The sequence below is a fragment of the Notamacropus eugenii genome, chromosome 4 (assembly GCF_028372415.1).
Source record: "Notamacropus eugenii isolate mMacEug1 chromosome 4, mMacEug1.pri_v2, whole genome shotgun sequence".
Lineage (NCBI taxonomy): Eukaryota > Metazoa > Chordata > Mammalia > Diprotodontia > Macropodidae > Notamacropus > Notamacropus eugenii.
Window position 1 is genome coordinate 201,820,402 of NC_092875.1, and position 25,250 is coordinate 201,845,651.

Below are 25,250 nucleotides of genomic sequence, written 5' to 3' on the forward strand. Positions count from 1 at the left end.
GCAAAGGGGTCCAGGATACAAAGGGTTAAAATTCCTGTTAGATGATCTGTAAGGTCTCTTCATTCTCAATGTTCAATGAGTCAAGTCTTCATTATAGGACATTAAAGCATTCACCAAGCATTCAAAAACTAGACCCTACTGTAAGTCATTCCTTAATTAATTGATTGATTAATCAGTTAATTACCAGAGTATCAAAGTAACTATTTGGGGATTGGAATTTTCCATATTTGTTGAGAACCCAAAGGTGAGATAATTCTTTTGTCTAAATAGTTAGGGTAAAATCCTTTCAATTATTTCATATTTTCCAAGAGTTAAAACCCATATGTATTCATCATCTAAAAGAAAGACGTAAAGACTTTTTATAGTTCCAGTAATCCCATAATGGATGAAGCTACAAACTTCAAACTTGGCAGAATTATAATCTGCCTGGAGGAAAGACAATTAAGCCAAACTGGAAGGAAAAAAAGTATTTTCAAAGTTACAAAAGTTGAAAGGTAACATGTTTTTAAGATACAAACCAAAAGCACTCCTACTTAAAAAGAAAAAGAAATTGTCCAGTTAAGATCATCAGACATAAGGACCCTCAAAGATTTTCTATTAAAAACATTCAAAGCCAAGAGCTCCAGATAGATAATAGATTAGCCCAAGAAAGTTAAGAATTACACTTATATTAGATCTCTGTGTCAATAGCCTCCAAGATTCATTCTGAAACACTACGGTAAAAATCCCCTTCCCTTCCACCAGTGCCTTAGGAGCCAAGAGGACCACACAAAGATAATTCCCTTAAAAATTCACCTCCTCTCTATAGTCTTTCTCAGCATATGTCAGAAGGTCTTAAGATCATTCAAAAAGTAGTTTCCACCCAAAAGAGGTCAACTTTGGTTGGGACTCGCCCAGAATCCTGCTAGGGAAGGCCAGGTCCACAAGGTTCAACTCTAAGCTAATCTTCAAAAATTCTAATGACTTATCAACAAACAAATGATGCAAGCGCTTGCATGTTACTTACTGCCACACACACACACTTCCAATTTTTAAAAATTGAATTTGTCTTTAAGAAATAGTGCAAATCCATTGTCAAATTTAACATAGACCTTTTTAAAACTGTATGTAATGGAAGTTTTCAGCCTCTTTTACAGTTCTGTTATTCCGTGGCTATTGAAATGTCTGTGAGTATTGATTATTTTTGAGTTTATAATAAAAAGAGTTGTCTTTTTTTTTCTTTTTAATAGGGCTGTATAGTGCATATAACTTGGGATAAAGATACTTGGTTCAGGTCCTAGCTCAGATACTAATTGTGTGCCCTTAAGAAAATCATTTCACTTCTCCCTCCTCACTTCTGCCTAGTGGCTTCCCTGACTTCCTTCATGTCTCAGCTAAAGCACCACCTTCTTTAAGAAGTCTTTCCCCGTCCTCCTTAATCTTAGTGTTTTTCCTCTAAGACTATCCCCAATTTATTTTGTATCATAGGTGCTTAACATGCTGTCTCTCCCATTAGATTATGAGCTCCTTGAGAACAAGGACAATTTGGTTTGGGTTTTTTTTTCTTTTTGTCCTCAGAGTTTAGTATGTTACCTGCAATTTAGTAGCTTCTAATAGACACTGGTTGGCTCTCTAGTTGCCTAGTTGACTCTGAGATTCAGGTTGTTTTTGAGGAAAGGACTTTGAAAACCCAAACTTCTCTAAAGATCTAAGGAATTATTACAGTGTTTCTAAGTTCAAGGTATGTTCTTAGTCATTGAGACCTAAATCATTGAAGGTAACTACCATTTTATCCCACAAAATTTTCTTTGGCACCATTTCAGAGACCAAATACTTGGCTGGATGAATCTTTGTTCTGCCCCAGTGCAGTCATTTTGCTGTTCCTATATTGCTTCTTTGGCTCGTCTGTGGAGTGAGAAAACAGTAATAAATGAATGCTGAAAACCCAAAGTAAGTTCCTGCTAAGTGTGGTTCATTGTAATAGATAGAATTCATTGTAAATTCATTGTAACAGGAAGAAGAAAATGAACAGTTTCAGTGCTAAAGGTGCTTAGTTTGAGAGTGTTATGATAGTGATATACACACAAACAAGCAGGGTTATAACTAAGAATATTTTCATCTGGTGTAAAAACTATGGTGGGGGAAGGAAGAGAAGGAACATGGAAGGGGTGACTTCTCCAAAGTCACACAGCTAGTAAGCACTATAGGTGTACATTAAACCCAAGTCCTCTGAGACTGCAAATTCAATGCTGTCATTAGATTGTACTGGATTAGACTGGGAGCTCCTTGAGGGCAGGGATTGTCTTTTGCACTTTGTATCCCCAGGTTTAGTACAGTACCTATCACTTAGTAAACATTTAATAAATACTTAGTAACTCAATGACTGACTACACCAAAACGCTTTATTGTAGAGATGGGGAAATGAAGTTCCTAAAAGGAGAAGTGAATTGGTCATACATATATATACATATATATATATGTATGTGTATTAGAGCAGAGCCATGACAATAACTCTCTTCAAGTATCTTAAAGGCTCTCACGTTACATTGAACTTGGATTGGAGTTTTTCTTCCTTTGCCAAAGGGCAAAATTAGGAGAATGCCTAGAAATGGAAGAGGCCAATTTAGATTTGAGGGTAAGGTAAATTTCCCTAACCACCACTAGAGTTATCCCAAAGTAGAATGGACTCACTAGGGAGGTGGGGTTGTGGTTCTGTGCCACTGGAGATTCTTGCACAAAGAATGAATGACCACCTGTCAGGTAAACTGGAGAGGGAATCTGTGGTCTATGAGGCCCCTTCCTCTGAGATTCTGTGAGAACTTCAAAACCATAATCAGTCAATCAATGAGACCTACCAATCACCTCCTGTGTGATAATACAGATTGGTATAGTGAATAGATAGGTCATTGGTCTTGGAATCAGGAAAACCTGGGTTCAAACTCTGATTCAGACACTTATTAGCTATGTGTGAACTTGGGCAAGTCAAGTAGCCTCTCTGTGTCACAGTTTTCTCTTCTGTAGAATAGAGATTTCGATTCAATAGCCTCTAAGGTCCCTTTCAGCTCTAAATCCTATGTGCAATGCTAGGTATGGAGATAAAAAGACAGAAAAAAAAAAAGAAAAAGTCACTGTTCTCAAGAAGTTTATATTCTATCAGAATGGTAAGAATCAGAGGAATATTTTAATGGAGAAAAAGGTGAGAGATTTTTGAAAGTAAATCAGGGAATGAGTCTAGCAATCCAGAAGCCCAGATTTGAAGAGAGAGGTTGGGAGTACAGGGGATAGGCAATAATGACAGGCAGATCAGAGGTGCAGTCACCCTAGGAGGCAAAGAAGTCGAATGAGGGTTAGGAGAGAAGACAGTCCTTCAGGAGGGATGCTACAATGAAAGAAATCTGGTTGAGAAAGGGGTGACCCCAGGGGTAGTGCTCCAGCTGGAATATCACCATAAGGGACAGCATGTGAAAAGTATTCTTTGTTGACTGCCATTGGGGAAGGCTCCTTCCAACAGAAAAGAAATACTCCCTCCCTCCTTGTGTGCTCTTCCCTCACCCAATACTTCTTATTATGAGGACTGTAATTTTTTAAAATATGTTTTGATAACTATATCTCAATATAATTAGTTTCCTTTGTAATCCTATATTTTTTATTTTAATCTTTTAAAAAATATTATTCTGAGAAGAAATTTATAGTCTTCACCAGACTTCCAGAGAGACCTACAACACAAAAAAGGTTAAGTATTCCTGATCTAGATAAAGTACTCTAGGAAAATCTGAAGATGAAGAGATCATTTTTGGATGGGGAGATCAGGAAAGACTTAAATGAGGGAGGCAGAGATGTGGAGAGACCATTGTATATATGAGATGCTCCCTCCACAAATTCAGAGATAGAAAATAGCAGAAAGACCTCAGGAATCATAGGATCATAGTTTTATAAATAAAAAGCAAACTAGAATTCTCATCTAATCTAATCCCCTCATTTTACATATAAGAAAACTGACCCCAAGTGAGATGAAGTGACTTGACATAGGTTGTAAGTGGCAGAAATGGGACTGAAACCCACATCTCTAGATCCTCTAACAAAGGCCTTTTCATTACACTAGGTCTGGCTGGAATAAAGAGTAGGTGAAGGGGACTAAATAAGGATAAATAAGACTGGAGAGTAATTTGTGAGTGCAATTGTGGAGGGCCATACATTCCAACCTAAAGAATTTTATTTTACCCTAAAACTGAAACTACTATGTAGAAAATTACTTTGGGTTTTTGAGCAAAAGAGCGAGAGATGGTTAAGACTTGTGCATTAGAAAATTCATTTGGGCATTTTGTGAAGGATAGGCTGGATAGGGAAGGGGCAGGAAACTATTTCAACAGTCAAGGTCAAGAGGTAATGAGGGACTGAAGTAGAGTGGCAACCATCCATGGGAGTAGAAAGGAGGGAATGGAAGGGAGAGAGATTGTGGGAAGTACAATAGATAGGTCTTGGCAACTGATTAAACATGTAGAATCATAGAGGTCATCTAGTGCAACTTCCATCTCAATGTAGGAGGATTTCCCTCAACATCCCCAAAAGGTCATACAACCTCTGCTTGAACAATTCTATTGACAGGAAACTCATAACCTGACAAGGAGGGGGAGTGGGCCCCCTCAACAGGAAGCTCTGAATCCAAGTAGCCAGAATCTACAAAGATAAACATTAAGAATCCCTTCCCTGGAGACCTAAACAGGAGAGACAGGAAAAAGAGAGAAAGGAGCAGAAGGTTTGTATCACTGGTTAAGTGTATATGTCTACTATACAAATGTCATAGGACAGCTAGGTAGTGCCGTGGATAGAGTGCCAGCCCTGGAGCTAGAACACTCTGGGTTCAAATCTGACCTCAGATACTTACTAGCTGGGTGATTCTAGGCAAGTCACTTAACTGTTCTCAGTCTCAGTTCACTCATCTGCAAAGTGGAGGCAATAACAGTACCTACCTCCCAAGTTTATTATGAGGATCAAATGAGATGATATACATACATACATACATAAAGCACTTTACAGACCTTACAAGGCTACATAAATGTTAGCTATTCTTACTGTTATATAGACAGAAACTTGTCTTATCTAAACTTTGAATCTACCTTCACATCTAGCTCAGTACTTTGCACACAGGAGGTGCTCATAAACATTTGCTAAGTTTGGCCCACACTCCTCAGGAGACATGATGCTATCTGGTGATCTCTTCCACCTTCATAACTTCCTTTGATGTTCACTGTAGACCATGCCTTTGTACTGATGGCACTCAGCCCTGCATCAGGCTAAAGATGCCCCTACCTGAAAGAATCTCAGCCACCTGCTTGGCACTGGTAAAGAACAACCTTCCCCTACAATCAGCTTACTAGTTCAGATGAAATGATGCCCCAAAGGATGCATGGTTGATGCAGTATCCTTATTCTTCCTCTTTTTTTCTCTGTTCTATTCTCCTCCAATCTTGTGGTAGATATTAATAGGCCCTCTTCCCCAAGCATTCTGTGCTCTACTCAAAATGATCTGCTCTCTGCTTCTGGAATAACACTCTGCTCTCTTCTTGGTTCACAGTGGTCCCTATGGCTAGAATGCCCTCTGAGACAAAGAGAAGTTAAGGGTCCTGTTCAAGGTTGGAAAGTTCATTATTGTTTATTTAAGTCAATGTTAGCAGAAGAGAAGATGTGTGGAAATTAATCCTGGAAAATATGGAATCCTCCAAATTTCCACAAAACAAGGTTGACTGGGGTGGGGGCAGATGTATTAATTTAAGGAAAAAGAAATTCTATTTTGCTGAGTGGAAGTCATTAGATCTGATTCATTTTCACAAGATATCCAAAATGTAAATCAGTGTATTGACCACAACTAATCTTTCAATTTTCTTCTCTCTCTCTCTCTCTCTCTCTCTCTCTCTCTCTCTCTCTCTCTCAGCTCAAACAATTCGGGTGAGGGGGGAAAGTTCCCCTTTTCAAAGTTTCCTCCTCTTGGGAGGTGGAGAGACAAGGAGTTCAGACTTCAAATAAGAAACAAATCTAGTTGCGATCCTATCAATTAACCCCATCCCCCAGCCTTAACACTGATATAAGTGACAGACAACAAGGTACTACAATAATCATTCCTCTGCTTCAGTGATATTTTTATGGTACTCTTTAGATACTACCTGGAAATCCCTGTCAATAATTCATTACTTAAATGAATTTTTAGCAATTAAAATAACCAAAACTACTTTTGTCACAGATCACTTTTTCAAAAATTCCACATAGGAAAGCATGTTTAATGTGAATAATAAAGTTTAAGGTTTAAGAGCTGACATTTGAAGGTACAAGTCAAAACTTCACAAGCTGTCAGATGCTTTACTTGTTGTTATTCAATCATTTCAGTCATGACTCCATTTAGGGTTTTTTTGTTTTGATGCTTTTGTTTGGGTTTTTTTTTTTTTTGCTTGTTTGCTTTTGTCAAAGATACTGGACCTTCTCCAGCTCATTTACAGATGAGAAAACTGTGGCAAACAGGGTTAAGTGACTTGCCCAGGGTCATACAGCTAGTAAGTATCTGAGGCTGGATCCGAACTCATGAAGATGAGTGTTCCTGACTCCAGGTCCAGCATTCTATCCACTACCCCACCTACACATCCCAAGATTTTCTACAGAAACATGCTAAGATGGTCATATATTTCACAAATGCTAAAGCCACAGCTGGTGGTTCACACTAGTTGTGTCATTCTGGGTAAGTCACTTAACTTCTGTTTGCCTTAATTCACCGAAGAAGGAAATGGCAAACTGCGGCATTATCTTTGCCAAGAAAACCCCATATGGGATCATGAAGAGTCGGACACAACTGAATAACAAAACTATGAAATATTTGAGCCAGAAAGAAACTTAATGATCATCTACAGCTCCTCTAGAATCCCTCATGACTGCTTATGTCCATCAAAACAGAGAACAGATATGGTGTCAGGTTGTAAAAGCATAAGCCTAGGGACTGAGTGATGGCTCTGCTACTTATTACTCCTATGACCTCAAGTAAACCACTGCACCTCTCAGAGACTGATGAAAGTGCTTTGAAAACCTTAGGATCATAAATTCCGAGTCTGAAAGGACTTGGAAGTCATCTAATGGAGGCCTTTCATTTTATAGTTTAGAAAACAGAGGCCTACAGAAGACAAGGTCACACCAGTAGTTAATGACCCAGCCAGGATTTGAACTGAGTTTCTCTCTGACTCCAAATCCTATGCATTTTCCACTATTTTATTCCCCCTCCATAAAAGTAAGCCATTTTAAACTTGCTGTCCAACTCATAGAAAGTATATTATTGGATCGACCAAAATGTAACCTCTCTTTTAAACTTTGCTTAAAACAAACAAAAAAATCATCCTGCTATTTGATACGCTTTCATTTTCATTTCAAACAATGTAAAGAACTGAAACAAAAATACACATAAACTAACAGCTACAACATTAGACTAGGAATGTAGAGCTCAGTAGTTTTTTCTAGTGCTTATTTTTATGGCCCTTCTGCCTCCCTCTACCTCAGTTTCCTTATCTGTAAAATGAAGATAAAATAGTAACACCACATACCATGAGGGAATGAGTGCATTATCCCCAGTGTTTAAGTAACTCTTCCACTGGGTATTCAGGGAAGTACATTCAATTGTTTAGGCCACTAGGGTACCACTTATTTGCTGAGAGGTCCCTTGTCTACAAAAGCTCTTTCCAGGATCCTGGAGCTCTTTGTAAATATAAGGCGATACTGTAATGCATTTTTGGATGCAGATGGCATCTTTCTTTGATACACATTCAACTAGGCTCACACCATGTAAAAATTATTCTAGAGGAGTGAGTTAGGCACTTCCACATTTCTGGGGTCCCCACTGACTCAAGTACTGCTCTATTGGGTTCAGTATGATCCTACTGACCTGAAATGGTTCATCCACTTCCCCCCAAATGGGCAATTTACAGCAATGAGTCACCCATGCAAGTAGATTGACCAGTCCAAAAGTTTTTCAAAAAAACATAATCAGGAGTGATAAATATCTAAACATTATTACTCCAAAAGGATATAGATGCATCACAGAGTCTCTGTGCCTGCTTTATAAAGTAGTTTCAAGGGATAATTAAATTGCAAATGGCAAATAATGCTTTTTAATACCAAAGTAAAGCCTGTCAGAAAGAAAGAAAGAAAGAAAGAAAGAAAGAAAGAAAGAAAGGAAGGAAGGAAGGAAGGAAGGAAGGAAGGAAGGAAGGAAGGAAGGAAGGAAGGAAGGAAGGAAGGAAGGAAGGAGGAAAAGAAAGGAAGGAAGGAAGGAAGGAGGAAAAGAAAGGAAGGAAGGAAGGAAGGAAGGAAGGAAGGAAGGAAGGAAGGAAGGAAGGAAGGAAGAAAAAATATCAATATAAATGAATGAAGGAATACCTCTTATTTCTATAGAATTCCAACATTTATGAAGTGCCTTCCTCACAATGAACCTGTGAGCTAAGCAGTGAAGACATTATTACTCCTCTTTACAGAAGAAGAAACTGAGGCTCAAAGAAGACTTTTAAAAAAGATAAGTGTTCAGGACTCTCAATGACTGACCAAGTTGTGGTGGATGAAAGATTTCTCAGGGAAAAGGACACCAGAAGGAAATAAAGAGAAAGGATTCCATTTTAATCTTCCAAGATTTGATGGAAATACTTCTGAGCCAAAGGGTGATGAGAGGAGACAATGACCTGTGGCAAAGTGCCATGGAGTACCTTACTCAGCCTTTAGCTCTTTGAAGAAGAGTTTTATATTTCATATTTTGTTCATTTTTGTAAGCTGGCTGATAGTGGTAATTTGCATTTTTTAAAAAGAAGTCAGCATCTTTTTGAAGATTTTGAAGAAAATAATAGCTCACAATATAATACTCTATGTTCATAAAGTACCATTTATGCATTTGGTCCTCACAACAACACAGCAGAGAGCCTATTACAGTATTATCATCTATTAAAGTATAAGTTTCTTGAAGGCAGAGACTATTGGGCCTCTTTTTGCATATCCAGCATTTCATACAATTCTTAGCACATAGTAGGTGCTTAATAAATGGTTACTGATTGATTGATTCTCACTTTAAACCTTATGAAGCCAAGTCTTATAGAGATTCAATAAGTTGTTCAAGAACAAGTAGTAGCCATATCTCAAACCCAGGTTCTAATGACTCCACATCCTGTGGTCTAGAGTATCTATGCTCTGTGGGTGTCAATGCATCCAAATGGTAAGGAATTTCTAAGGTATTTTCAAGATCAGAGTCTGAAATTCTTCTAATATGAGAAACGTGTTGTTGCTGAATCATTTCAGTCGCGCCTGACTTTTCATGACCCCACTTGGGATTTTCGTGGCAAAGATACTGGAGTGGTTTACCATTAACTCCTCTAGCTCATTTTACAGATTAGGAAACTGACACAAATAGGATGAAGTGACTTGCCCAGGATCATATAGCTAGTAAGTGTCTAAGGTCAGATTTGAACTCATGAAGATGAGTCTTCCTGATTCCAAGCCCAGAGTTCTATCCATTGTGCTACCCAGCTTCCCTTAGAAGAAACTTAACAGGGAATTGTTTTCATACCCACAATATGGAGCCATGATAGAATTTGCGAATGACCAAGGCCACATCTTGTTGGAATGTAAGGATCAAATGTACTTGTTAATAATGTCTTTTTATATCATATAATCATGATTATTTTTTTGTGATATTTATGTGGGTCAGTGTATGTAATAGGTAATTAGTCAAAATTTGATAGAAATGACTTTTAGCCAAAATTCTAATGCATGCAGTTACAAACACTGACTCTGAATTGCCCTGAAATACATACACTTTCCCCGGGAAAACAGAGGTATTTGCTCTCCCATTTCATCTTTTCACAACTAAGAAGAGACCTTCACACAAAACACAACTTCTAAGAGAAAGAAGTCTAAATTTCCTACCGCACTTCATTGTTGGCAACATACTCAAGGTAAAATACAGGAGCCTCTACTTTTATGATCTTTTTGTACCCTTAAAACTGTTGAAATCTCATTTTAAGTAATTGGGTTTTCTGAAGTCAGGTATCTTTATTTACAAAGCATTTTCCACCAAATAGCTACTGAAATTTTAAAAAATTGAGAGACCTCTGGAAAGTTAGTTGAAACTATGTACACTTAGACAGCTACCTGGAAGTCCAAGAATATGAATTGCTATGATCCTATATATGGCCCTTTGTAATCTCTGCTCAATAGATTGGCTCTAAGGTGGCACACAGTGGTTAAAGTGCTGGGCCTGGGATTAGGAAGACATGAGTTCAAATCTGGTCTCAGATTCTTCCTAGTTGTATGACCCTGAGCAAGTCACCTGTTTGCCTCAGTTTCATCATCTGTAAAATGAGCTGGAGAAGGACATGGCAAACTACTTCAGTATCTTTGCCATGAAAACCCCAAATGAGATAGCAAAGAGTCAGACACAACTGAACAACAATTATTTTTAATAACTCACCTAAACATCTAATTCACTTAGGCTCTAAACAATGAAGAATTTTTTTTTCCTACAGCATACACCATAGAGGTGAATTCAGACACCTTGAAGAAAGACCAGAAATAATCACTACTGTCATGTCAAGTCTTGACCACATCTGGTCCTTATTCTCCCCTCCCATATCCCCTTCCTTCACTAAGTGCCAACCGAATTGTCAATACTCTCAAAGGGACTTGATTGCTTGAAGGGGTCCCATAAGCATGACTGATGTCCATAGGCATCCACTCCAAATACACATTTCTTTTTTCTCTCCCATGGTCGCCCTGTAACTCACACTGATGTCAACAGGGATTCTATGGATAAAGTAGAGGGCAAAGAGGAGCTCCAGGCTCCATTGCAACCCTGATGAATTCCAATAAGAGAAAATTTATCCCACCACAAGCAATGAAGTGGACATTGATTTATTTTGTATTAACTTGTAAAGCCAAGAATGCTCAGGAAAATAAGACTCCCCCACCCATGTGCCTGTCTTCACAGGCAGTTTCCATTAATGCTAAAATGAGCAGCACACAGCCTATATGCATTCATAGTAAGGCACGTAGCCAAGGGTATCCAGTTTATGATTTCTGTTTTTTGTCACAGAAGAAGCAGTAAGTCATTTGAAAATCATAAAAGGAAAGTCACTGGTGGTGCTTTAAACACACACACACACACACACACACACACACACACACAATAAGGTAATGAAATACTTACTGCAACGTATGCATTAAGCCAGGCTTGCTAAGGTTATTGATTTGAGTGGGGTACATTTGTACCATGCAAAAAAACACAGAAAAAATAAATGCAACTTTGAATGTCAAGACAGTTTTACTCTCTAATATAATCACAAAACTATAGTTGTCCATTCATGATTACAGGGAAAGTCATACATTTAATTTTAATTATGTCTTACATTTATGTAATTAGACATTAAATGTCTTACATTTAATTTTTAAAACAGCCTTGTGAACTAGGTCAAACACAAAATATTGTGCCCATTGCAAAGAGGAGGAAGCTCAGAAAGGTCATTGATATCTGTAAGGTCACACATCTCATAAGCATCCGAAGTGAGATTCAGCGCCAGACCGTCTGGTTCTAGAGTCAGCACTCCCTTTATACACCAACTCTAATGGTAAGCCCAATCTTCCCTTTAAAGGAGAAGAAGGCATCAATCAACACGAGCAGTCAAGGAGCTGAGATCAGAGTCCCATAGTAGGTAGATTATTTTAGCCGTGCAGGATAATAATGATCATATAAGACTTTGTATCAATTAAACAACTTTATTATGTTATTATTTTTATTATTCTGGTTCTATGGAAGAGGAAACTGAAGCTGAGAGGGGTTAAGTGATTTGCTAAAGGCTCCAGAGATAATAAAGACAGCTAGAGAGCTCAGGGGACAGAGCACTGCGCTTGGAATCAGGAAGACTCGCCTATCATGAATTCAAATCCAGCCTCAGACACTTATTAGCTGGGTGACTCTGGATAAGTCACTTGCTCCTCATCAGTAAAATGAGCTGGAGAAGAAAATGGCAAACCACTCCAAAATGGGGTCACAAAGAGTCGGACAAAACTGAACCACAGCATCTCCACACATAATAAATGTCAGAGGTAGATTCAAACTTGGGGCTTCCTGATTCCCAGACTAGCACACTATGTACAGAACCACCTATTTTCCACAAACTGAACTAAAGGGAGACAAGTTGAAAGGTAATTACAATTGTGGAAGCAGGAGGTCATTAGATCCTGAATTAAGGAAATGAGAGTATATTTAAAGTAGAGAATGCTGTAAGTTGTTAGGTAAGAAGACTTTCCTATATTTTTATGTTTATATATTCATACTTATATTGGATTTTGAATTTCCTTAAAAACAGGGACCAATCATAATTCTTTTTTATGTAACCCACAGTACCACAGCAGCTAGTAATCCACAGCATAAGGCCTTGTATATAATATAAAGTATATTAAAAATGTGCTGAATGAATGAATACCAACATCCAACAGCAGAAAAACCCATCTCCAATTGCCCCAAGCCCATGACCTGTCCTGGAACAACCTACAGCAAAAGGAGAAATAGGCAGGATGATAAAAGGATGGGCAGTCTGGTACTTAACATGTTCCAGAAACAATATACATACAGATAATCAAAAATTAACTGTGCCTTTCTTGCATAATAATTATCATCCAAGAAACAGGAACAAATATATACTCACAGGCAAAGCTGAGAGAGAGGCCCCTACAAAAAGGATACACTTGCAAAAACCTGACTCATTTATATTGGGGGCTTATCTTACAGAGGTATTCAAAGACATGTAACCCAATGATATTTGAAATTGCTTGATTCTGAAGCCACATTTTTATCACCATTAACCAAAAGAGCCACAAGTAAAATATAACATGCTAGTACTGAAATTAGAAGTCTTGAAACACATCATGTTGTGAATCAAAGAAACACTCTTTCTATTAACAGGTTAAAAAAAATTAAAAAGAGAGAAAAAACTGGAAAACATATTAGTTTTTTGCATTTTTGTAACTCATAGATTATTTTTAAAATTATATTTAAAGTGACTAACTTGGTTACAGAAAAAAATGTAAATTGGAGTTTGCTAAGCACACAGCATATCTTCAGTACTAGTAAGATATCGCCTGAACACTAGGTACACAGATCTGACAGCTAGTTTCAATTCTGCTACTGTTAAAAGACTTTGGACATGTCACTGGATTCCTCTAGGCCTGTTTTCCTCAGTCATATAATAAAGGTCTGGACAACCTCTGGAATAGGGACTCTTAATCTTTTCGGAAAATGTTTTTAAAAGCACAAAATAAAATATATAGGATTAGAAACTAATTAGACTGAAACATAATTTTCAAAACATATATTAAAAAAATTAAAAGGTCAGAGGCCCTGGGTTAAGAGCTGCTGCTCTAAAGTTACTTGCGTTTCTGGAGAAGCAGGATACTATAGCTGAAGAGCAGCTCGACTGAAGTCAAGAGAACTGGGTTAGAATCCTGCCCCTGACATCTACTAGCTGTGTGAATTCAGCAACTCATGCCACATGGCCTTTTTCAACCTCAGCTTCCCCACCTATAAATTGGCCATAAAATTCCTACACTACCTACTTCTCCATGTTATTCAGAGGAAAGGACTTGGTAAACCTCAAAGCATTGTAGAAAGGGGAGCTGATGTCATTGTACAAAAGTGAATTTCACTAGTACAGAATCTTAGTTATTACAGTTTTGCTTTTCCTCCTGTGATTTTTAATTTTGTACCACTATTGTGTAAACATATGTTATATATGAATCTATACATATGCTAAAAAAGATTAAATGCCAAATATGCATACAATTATAGGTAGATGGAGCCCTCTAAGCAGAGGAGTATATGGAGAGAAGACTGGTTTGTTTCCTTTTCAAAATGAATGTTTCGCATGATATTTCTGAGTCATACGTCTCTGGGGTGCTTCCAGAGTTCATTCATGTACAAAACAGCTGCAATTAAGCAGCAAGCACTGATTGGAGGCTTAGGTTTTGTTATTTATTTCTCAATAATATACATTAATGTCTTTAAAAATAAATAAAGGCTACATTTCTTTTAGCACCTGAACACCAAAGGCATTTAATAGCTGTTTATTGCATGGAATACCTAATAAATCTTAAATTATGAAACACAAAAAGAAGAAAAAGTATTTTATACTTTCTCTTTATAAATCTTTTTTAAAAGATGAATGGTCTGAGCTGAATAGAAAGTTAAGAATACTTGAATTTAGCCAGAGCTCTGCTGAATTTGGGGGGGGGGGAGGGCAGGCATTTCATGGAGACTCTTTCTGTGTCAGTTTCTTAATCCATAAAAATTAAATAATAATATGGATTAATTAATGATTGAAAGCTGCTTTTACATATGAAGTATGTATAAGGTATATCCTTATTACTTTTATGATGAAACATAACCTCTTCTTTTGGGGTATTTAAAGTCCTTCATGATATGACCCTAGTCTATCTTACAAACTGATTTTAAACCATAGACCCTAGTAAACTCTATGATCCAACCAAACTGACCAACTGGCCACATCCTAGCACAGAAGAGTGGAAAGAGTCCTGGCTCTGGGGTCAATAGATCTGAACTCAAATCTTGCATGTGATGCTTCCTTACTATCTATGTGAGGGTGTGAGTCACCTAAACTCCCGAAGTCTCAGCTTCTACATCTATAAAATCAGAGACAGTGAACTAGATGGCTTCCAAGGTCCTTTCTAGCTTTCGATCTATAATTCAATAGTGTGACTACATTATTTGTATGCCTTCTTCTGACCAACTACTTGCATAGTCATTCCCCATACCTGGACTATTACTTGCTCCTAATTTCTTGGTAATCTTTAGCTAAGTGGAATATGGATAGAGTGCTAGGCTAGAAATCAGGAAGTCTCAATTTCAATTCCAACCTTGGACATTTCATTTCTTGAGTAACCTCAGGTAAGTCATTTAATTTCTGGCTGCCTCAGTTTTCTCCTCTGTAAACTAGGGTTAATAATACTACCTAACCCTACTCCCCCACCCAAATTACTTTGAATTTGCTTTTTATGTGTGTGTATGTGTTTCATGCATTTAACTGTGTAAGTGTTGTTCCCTACATGTCATAGAATGTAAGATTGAGGGCAGGGATTTTTTTGTCTTCAAATCTCCAGTTCTAAGAACCATGAAGGAATTATTAAATGCTTGTTGGACTGAGTTGAATTGCTAGAATCAATATGGTTTACTTGTCATTAAATTTAAAAAATAAAAACTATACAAGGTCCTTTGGGTTTTAAGGAGGCACTATTTAAAAGAGGAGAGAGGGAAAAAATAGCAGGAAAGAAAAAAAGCCAAACATGTTATGGCATATTTCTCATCCAAAGAATGCTAGGATAATTAAAAATACAACAGTTTCAGTTGCGTAGTTAGCGATCCTATTGACGTCCATCTGCAGTTGCCCTGCAGTTTTTCATGTATGTTAACAGAGGGATATTTTTTGTGGAAGGAAGTTTGGTCAGTATCTCTGACTAGTAAAATAACTTAGCATCTCCTTTCTACAGTAGCTTCCAGCTGCCCTAGAGCACCAGTTAACGAGATCACATGGAAACATATTGCAAAGGACCAGGAAACATATTTTGATGTAGGACCAAAACAGTGGAAAAATGTTAACTTTGTAATCCCTGGGGATGGTTTTGTACATTTTATATGTTTTTGTATGCTTATATTAGGGAATAGGAATGCTGTGTGCATAATATCTACCAAGAGACTTTCTGTAACCCAAAGATAAAGATAACATAATAATTTGACTGACATGAATGCTGATTGAAATTTCTAAAGGCAAAAAACCAACAACCACTCCCACGTCTTTTCAATAATTAGTGCCATGTAGCACTATGCAATGGATTAAAACTATAAAATAAACTGAAGGCAGATGACAGATTGACAGAAATTCCTAAAGAATGTACAGAATGTTCAACAAATCAAGAGAGAAGTTCGATAATGGCTATTGTGTTTGTGAGCATGTGTGTATATGTGTGTTCATATATGCATGTAAACTCAAGAGAACCTCTATTTTATACTACTACTTTTGTAAAACAATATTTATTGATTCCTGCTGAATTAATAGTTAATTACTACTAATTAATTTCTACTGAATTAATTCCTAAAATTTCTTTTTAAAAATAGCCTGATGTGAATATCTTAATTCAGTGATTTTAATCTTATATATATTTCCATAGGCTTGTTTTTAGCAGTTTAATGAGGTATAGAAAAAGGTGTGGATTATATTTCTGCAGACTACAATGCTTGTAAAAAAAAATGCTAATTACACAAATGGCTATATGTCTATACTTAAATCAATTTAAAACATTTATTATTTCAATTTATTATATTTATATAATTCATGTGGCCTCTGAACAACAATACTAGTTCTGGGATAATTTTAAAGGTTGTCCTTCTATATCCAGGTGTTTGTTAAAGTTGAAGTTTTTCACAGAATTGTAAAAGTTGTTTCATGAGACTCAAGAAAATGACCTATTGTATTTCTTGTTTTTTCTCTAAACTTGATTAACTAATAGTATCTTCCATGTGCTCTTTCGGGAAACAAATTAAAACAACAAACAAAGAAAAACCATTCTGCCTCTTGCATTTGTTTCTTTAAAAACAAACATAGATTCTTAAATGGGTTCACTGGTAAGATGACACTGAACTCTCTACTTACTGTCTTAATCCTAGAATACCATACAGCCCTTTAATTATATAAAAGCCAGGAATAGAGAGCATAGTATTTTTAAATAAAGAGTAAAATTATAAAAGCTATTTTAAAATTGACAAACTATACTATTATAATATAAACCCCAGTATTTCCCCAATCCAAAGATTCCCATGCTGCTATTACTTATTTTCTTATCCTTCTTGCCCTCTCTTCTTCCTCACCCCTCCCCCTATACTTTCCACTTCTCCCTCCCTGAACGTTAGGGCAAGAGGTAAGGTTGGGGTGGAGAATACCACAAAGACAAAGGGAAAAGAAAAAGAGAAAGTTAAGTAACTAATGATGCTACATCAGGTATCATGCAGTTGCTTCTGTACACAAAATAAAAAGACTTGGATTGGAAGTACTTTGCAAGAGATCATTAGTGGGCCACCTGTTGTGAAGCAGTTGTTTAGTTAAAAATGAAAATGCAGGACTAATTAAGTAAACCGGTGTGGCAGCAGTAGACTGCACTGTTAAAAACACCAAGTTCAGAATACATTTGTGCTTCCTGTCACCAGACTGCCAGAGACCAAGCGCTCTGTCTCAAGGGAAGACAATGCTGTGTTGTTCTTAAAACACCAATATGGCTGGTTGTCAAGAATCCCCTTTTTTCTGCTCCATGGGAATTTTTCAACTTGGATCACATCTGCACGCAGATACAATGAAAGCGGGAAGATACAAAAATTAGGAAAGGAAGAAACAAAACGAATAGTCAAGAAATATGAAGGATTTAGGCATTTTTTGTTTTTTTTTAAATGTAGTTGCACAAAAATCACACTAAATCTTACCTCATATATGAAGTGGGAGACAGAGGCTTTGGTTTAGCCCACTGGTATGGATGTTGTGGCACGGAAAGGTACTGATCACAGAAGTTTCCTTTCCTGATATGCTGGAAGCTGGAAAACTCTTCAGGTGATAAATCAGAAGTGGGTGATATGGTCCCATGATCCTCACCAGCTGGCTCTATCTTGAGTGTCATAGAAGGCGTATGCTCTAGGGCAGTTTTCCTGGACTTTATAGGAATTCCATCATTCATGTCTATTGTGCTGTCTGTGGTAAGGGCATTAATAGCAGCCACAATGGCAGAACTGGTATATTGGTTAGTGTTTCCCAGCCACGTCTCATCTGTCACACTAACTCGAGGGGAGTTCTGGGGAGATGGTGTTGGTGAATGATGCGGTGAGTAAGATGTCTGCCTCCCATTTAGGTTATATTTTCTCTTGTTGCAAGGAGAAGATGGCCTGGAGTTACGGGTACCAAGCCAGTTTTCCTCTGTAATGCTTGTTCTTGGGGATGTAGATGGAGAATGCCTTGGAGAATTCAGCAAGTTGCAAGCCACCATACCTCGTGGAAATCCTTCCTCTGGGTCAGTGGTCTTGGGAGAGACACAAGGAGACTGCCATGGTGATGTCTGTGGAGATGTATATGGGTAAGAATAATTGGATTCATATGATGATGCTTCAGAATTACAGCTTCGGGAAGACAAGCTACTAGCTGGACTCAGGCATGATGGATCTCTATAAGCTTCAAGGTTTGGTAGATTCAAGGTGGCAGTAGAAGGAGATCGCTTAGAGTTTGGTATCGTTTCTTCAACATCTGCATCATGAAAAAACTGGTTGTTGTTATGATGAAGTCCCAAATAAGAAGTTATCTCAATTCGAGGACTTTCTAGAGCTGGGGCTCCATTAGGTCGGACATTTGAAGAAAGATAATATCCCGAGGTCCCACTGTCAATACTGCCTCCATATCCAGAGGGATGATTTGTTGATGGTACAACTGAAATGACTGGATTGGACGTCTGAAGATCATGGCATGGGGTTGACAATGAGGGATGGGCCACATTGAGAGGCAAACCAGCATTGATATTTGAAGCTGTATAATTATAGTGTTCTGGAAGAAAAAACAAATCAAAAGAGTGGCATGAGTCATTGTTCATCTGGCAAAAGTGAACCCATCGGCTTCATGAAGTCTATGAAATTGTGAAGCTATCGTCACCAAGAAACACTAGGATAAGGACATGTAAACCAGGATTCAGACCCAGGGGTTTAGGCATTTTGACTTTCTGTGTTTTGAAAAGCTAGGTATCACAGTGTTAGATCATAGTTAGGTCTTCAGCACTATATCCCCTATATCCCCTACACAACCTCTTTAGTTGTGGCCCTAAGTATAGAACTTGTAATCCCACCTTGTACCACTAAGAGAGAATGAGGTGGATAATGAGAATGGTGCAGGTGAAAGCATGCATCTCAGTCACAGTGGTATCAGCCTATGAATAACCCCTGTACTTCCAGCCTAGGTGAGCTTGAGAGATATAATCTTTAAAAAGAAAAAACTAGATAACTCAGAGCATTGACCCTGGAGTCAGGAGGACCTGAGTTTAAATCTGACCTCTGACACTTACTAACTATGTGACCCCAGGCAAGTCATTTAACCCCAGTTGCTCCCCAAAATTAAATAAATAAACAGATAAACAAATAAATAGGGTCGAGGATAGGGATAGGAACTAGGTGTGTCATTTCAGATGGCTCTGGAAAAGCGAGGCTGGTGACCTTGCACAGCCCTCCCCCGCTCAAAACAACATCAAATGAAAGTCATGTCATCATTTCTCTGATGGTATGGTCTTCTTCAGCAATGAAGGACGGACACAATAACAAGGTGAGTGATTTAATTAATATTAGGATAGTAAGGTTAGAATGGAGCATATAGGTTTGTACTAAAATATCTCTTTTTCTTTTTACTTTGATGATTCTAAATAATAAAATAATAACTTTACCACCTGTAAATGATTTATGCTTGGGAAGAGATATAACCTTCAGTGGGTAAAATGTAGAAAGGTGAAACATGGCCTGGTAAGTAATGATCTGGCCTTGGAATTGTTGACAGAAGACCCACAAAGTTCCCTTTATTAATGAGGGGGAGGGAAGAAAGGAGGGAGGAGAGAGAATAGACATAGGTAGGTAGATAGATAAATTGATAATAGATGGAAAAGAGAAAAATAGGCAAATAGGTAGATATAGACAGAAAATAGAGAAAGAGATAGGTAGATAATAAAGAAAAAAAGGATGATATCAAGGGATAGAGATAGGAAGATAAAGATAGGAGATAAGTAGAGATAGATAATAAAAAGGTAGATAATGGGTAATAGAGAGGTAGAGATAGGAAAATAGAGATAATAGAGAGATAGGTAAGTAGATAGACATAGGTAATGGAGAGAGAGAGACAAAGAGAGAGAGAGAGAGAGAGAGAAAGAGAGAGAGAGAGAGAGAGAGGCAGGCTTAGGTACGTAGACAGACAGATAATGGCCTGTGATTTCAATGGATCAGGCAACTCCCAGTGAGGGCAGGTCAGCCCAGGCTCCATAATTGACAATTTTGGCTGTCTGAGGGCGCACAGAAGTTAGGTGACTTGCCCAAGGCCATGCTGAAGGAGAGACTTCTGCTCTGGTATTTCAGATTTTGAATCTTTCTTTTATTGGCAAGTTAACCATAGAAGACGCAGACCAAAATAGATGTAAATTTCATCTAAGGCTAAATACTATGGGATCATAAAGTCACAGGATCTTAGATTGAGAGCTGGAAGGGACACCAGAGGCATCTAGTTCAACCCTCTCATTTTACAGATGAGGAAATTGTATCTTTAAGGAGGCCTAAGGTCACCCATTATCTCAAGAGACTGATAGTCAACAAGTACCTTAAGAGAAAGTTGAAAACAATATTTACAGTTACAAAACCCTTTATATGCATCCTAGTACCTTATATCCAGATGTAATTAATACACATTTTAAAACTTTATTTGTTGAATGCTTCATTTTATCTTGAACACATATTATTATCCCCATTTTATAAAAGAGGAAACTGAGTGGCAGAAAATTTAGTTGACTTCCTGAGGTCAATCAGGATGCAAACCTAAGTCTTCTGAGTCCCAAATCTGGTGCCTTTTCTAATATACCAAATCTGTCTCACCAATCAGAGAGTAATATGAAGATAAAAGAAGACAAAGGAACTGGATTTGGGAATAAAATTTTCACAAAACTACAAATAAAAATTGGCAATTTTATAGAACATCAAAATCCAAGTTCCCTTGCCCAAAAGTCCATAGAATCCTGGGTTTCCACAAAATAGTAGAAGCAAACTGAAATAATCTGTGCTTTAAAAAGAAGCCTTTTTGCATGCTGAGGTAGAGAAGATTGAAAACAAGCCAAAGTTAAAAATTATTTGAAGTGGAATCTGATTTGATTTACTCTAATAGTTTGACACTTCTGTAACTGTAAAGGCAGTTAACTTTCCCTACCTGGTTTATAACTTCTGAAAAAGCTACTTAGCAATAGATATTTGAATTAAGCTGGGTGACTTGAGCAGTGGTGTCAAACTCAACTAGAAATGGGGGCCTGAACATATGGATCCCTGTGGGCAGCATATTAACTTAGAAAACCACATATTAACATTATCTACATTCTAGTGTATTTGTTATTTTTTTGAAATATTTTCCAATTCCATTTCAATCTGATTTAGGCCATTACTGTGAGCATCTGGGACCCCTTACAACCTCACCCCTTTGCCTTCCATCCTGAGCTGCATGTTTGTTACTTCTGCCTTAAGAGGATAGAGTGCTATCCCTGCGTCAAGAAAACCTGAGTTCAAATATTCCTTAGACGAAGGCACTTAAAAGCTGTATGACTTTGGGCAAGTCATAGTTTCCTCATCTATAAAATGGGATTCATAACTGTACCTACTTAACAGGGCTATCGTGAGAGCAAATCAAAGGCTCTGATATATGTAAAGCATTTCTGCAAACCTTAAGCATTATATAAATCTTAGCTACTACATTTACTACAATTATTATTTTATTAGTAAATTTATTTATTTTTAGTTTTCAACATTCACTTCCATAAGTTTTAAATATTTTCCCCCTCCTCCTCCTTCCCTCCCCAAAGACGGAATGCAATCTGATATAGGCTCTACATATACATTCCTGTTAAACACATTTTCACATTAGTTACGTTGCACAGAAGAATTTTAACTAATGGGAGAAACCATGAGAAAGAAAAACAAAACAAAATAAAAAAGAAAATAGTCTGCTTCACTCTGCATTCAGACTCCATAGTTCTTTCTCTGGACGTGGATAGCATTTTCCATCATGAGTCCTTTGGAAATGTTAGGTCCTTGCATTGCTGAGAAGGGCTAAGTCTATCAAAGTCAATCATCTCACTGGGACTGTTACTGTGTACAATGTTCTCCTGGTTCTGCTCACTTCACTCAGCATCAGTTCATATAAGTCTTTCCAGGTTTTCCTGAAGTCTGTCTGTTCATCATTTCTTGTAGCACAATGGTATTCCATTACATTCATAGACCACAATTTGTTCAGCCATTCCCCAATTGATGGGCATCCCATCAATTTCCATTCTTGGCTGCCACAAAAAGAGTTGCTACAAATATTTTTGTACGTGTGGGCCTTTTTCCCTACAATTATTATCGTTATTAATTCTTCTGCTACAGCTACTACCCAGAGGCTGTATCTACATACAATGACAGAACATTTTTCAAGTCATTCCAACCATAACTCTGGGCTTTAAAAAAGAAAAAGGAATAATCTTAATAAACTAAGATTCCCTGATTTTCCATACCTAGGGAATGCTTCCCTTTCCTTCCTCAGATTCCCTTTGGTACTTTCTTGGTATCTCTTTTATACACCAATCAAGATTATTTTGCATTACTTATGTAATTTTTTTTTTCTCCTACTAAGCAATAAGCCCCCTTAGGACAGGGACCAGACATTCTCTACCTTTATAATTCCCTCAGTTCCTGGCACAAAAATTAGTACATGATAATGGCATAATATGTTTGAAAAAAATGAAATTAATTGAAATGTCAGTTACCTTCAATATGCTACATGTAGGAATAAATATATTATGTATATGTATTAATATATCACATATTTCTACGTATTCCTCTATGTTTTGGTTGATTGATTCTCACTGTTAGCAAGAGATTCAGTCTTTCTTACTTATTTTTAGATAAACAAGTTGTTGAGCAAGAAGTGAAATAAAATAAATATCCAATTATACTGTATGACGACACAGGGGCTTCCAAAAAATCGGATTTTTCTGCACAGTTTTTACATGTTTTAACATTCTAAAAATAACCATGTTTTAAAAAATTCTTCCTCCATCTTTTCTACCTCTTCTAGTACTTTTTTTAACTCTTGAACATATAATCATTGCTGCAGGTGTCTTCCACATATGTTAAATCTATCTGTGGGTTTCTTTAGGCTTTTGTAATAATTATTAACGTTGTCACCACAGCCTGAGATAATGTATTTTCTGTCCATCCTCTGAGGGGTTCTCTATGGCATAAGATTATATCTCTCCAGACTCTCCATATTAGACCCTTGGTCATAAAGTTAGATTAAATGAAGGTTCCCCACATCTGGTAGGCTCTATGCAGCCAAACTGCACTCTTCTGTCTGCACAATCCCTTCTTTTATCAACTTCAAGAGTTTCTGATTTCATTAGGTAAGGTGCTCTTTCACAACTCAGTAGATGAGCTTTCATAACTTATTTCAGCTGAAATAGTTCATCATCTAATGGTCAGATTTCTGGTGATGTGCCCCTCCCACATCTCAGTCAAAAAGGCCTATTTGCTTTTCCCAAACTTCTGCCTCCACCCCTTTGCACAGGCTATTTCCCATGCCTGAAATGGACTCCCTCTTCTTAGCTTCCTTCAAGGGTTAGCTCAGGTACCACCACCTGTAGGAAAGCTTCCCTGATCCTCCTAGTTATCATTGCTCTCTCCTTCCTCACATTATCTTCTGTCTTAGGCGTTAGCATATATGTTATATCCCTCCAGCAGAACCTAAGTTCCTTATGGAACTACTTCTCTTATCTTTGTTATCACCAGCACCTAGCTCAGGACCTTAGTCTTATATAGAAGGTATTTATTAAATGTTTGCTCAATTTGATTCAATTCAATTCAACTCAATGCACTGGTATTCAAAGACTTTTCAGTTTGGTAGGACTTCAAGGATCACACTCCTGTCTAAACTTTGGTACCCACAGAGGGTCTTTTCTGTTGTTCAGTTGTGTCAGATTCTTCATTATCCCATTTGGGGTTTTCTTAGCAAAGATACTGGAGTGATTCGCCATTCTTTCTCCAGTTTATTTTACTAATGAGGAAACTGAGGCAAACAAGGTTAAATGACTTGCCCAGGATCAAATGGCTTAGGAAGTATGTGTGAACCGATTTGAACTCATGAAAAGGAATTTTCCTGACTTCAGGCCAGACACTCTATCCACCACACCACCTAACAGCCCTATCAACAGGGAGCTAGCCCAAGTCCTCATGAGGCTTCCAAATAGGACTTAGTTAAGGACAGAACCTGAAACAAAAGATAAATTCTCTGAATTTTCCTTTTTCTACCCTGTGACTACCTATATTTTTAGGCCTCAGAAGAAAGAAGCAGGTTGGGAATGTTTGTCTCTGGATTGCCAATGACCACTGGATTCCAGCTTTTCCCTACAGCTTCCTGGATACCTTTAAACATTCTCCTACGAGACAGCCAAGACTCGCAACATGGGGGAAGTTTTGCCTCCTCTGGTGTTTATTTCCAAAGGAAAGCTGGCTGATCCTTGTCTGGACTAACTGCTTTCACTTTGCCCTGTGTAGAAATGTTTCCACCCCAAAGTACCACATGCTTCCCTGTTCATATTTTGGTATTACAGCTGGTCACTGACATCTCCCATAAAGACCTGAGAACAGCAGTAATAGAAGCAGCCCTTCAAACAAGGGTGATCTCCTAGCAACGTACTAGATTAAAAGGCCCCCAATTCCCACTCCACCTCTTTCTCTTTATTATGTTGCACTGGAGTGCCCAGACTCCACTCAAGCCTCCCACTGAAATCTAGTGGGGTTTAAGGGCAGGCCTGCTGTGGTTACTCATTCTTCTCTGTAACCCTTCTATGTGTAGCATCCCAAGAATCCAACATAAAACAAAGGATGAATTTTCTTTTTACACAAAAGCAATAACTTCAAAAGAACAAAAAACAATGGGCGTGAGGTGTTCAGGAAACATTAAATATTATGTTAAATATTAAATATTGCCTATTTCCCCCTAAATTTCTCCTTGGAAGCTAAATGGATCCCATTGTTTCTAGGCTTAGCCTGAAATGAGTATCCTGGGCTGCTTAACCTAAGAAATTACCAGACGATATTTCCTTTAGGTTTTCTGTGACATAAAGCTGCTTTCACTTTGAATTACAAAGCGACAGGTTACTAGGTTTTGCTTCCTAACATTTAAAGGCTTAGCCACTATATTAGGGACAGCTGTTAGACAGTGATTGGGATGTTACTCCACTGAGTGTTCTTTATTCCTTCTTCCAGCAAGCATTTACTGAGCACTGGTTAAGTAATGGGTACTTTGGGTGTAGTGGATAGAGTCTTGAACTTGGAGTCAGGAAGACGCATCTTCCTCGAAGTTCAAATCTAGCCTCAGACACTTATTTAGTTGTATGACC

At 37.7% G+C, this 25,250-nt stretch overlaps 1 protein-coding gene across 4 annotated transcripts in view; it reads right to left on the reverse strand.

Annotated features, from left to right (window-relative positions):
* The window catches only part of NFATC1 (nuclear factor of activated T cells 1), a 205,011-nt gene that overhangs the window by 158,737 nt on the left and 21,024 nt on the right, over positions 1-25,250 (reverse strand). For all 4 annotated transcript variants that reach the window (XM_072604047.1, XM_072604044.1, XM_072604046.1 and 1 more), the window contains exon 2: positions 17,530-18,631. In XM_072604047.1, coding sequence (XP_072460148.1) covers positions 17,530-18,631 — 1,102 coding nt within the window. The remainder of the gene's footprint in view (positions 1-17,529; positions 18,632-25,250) is intronic.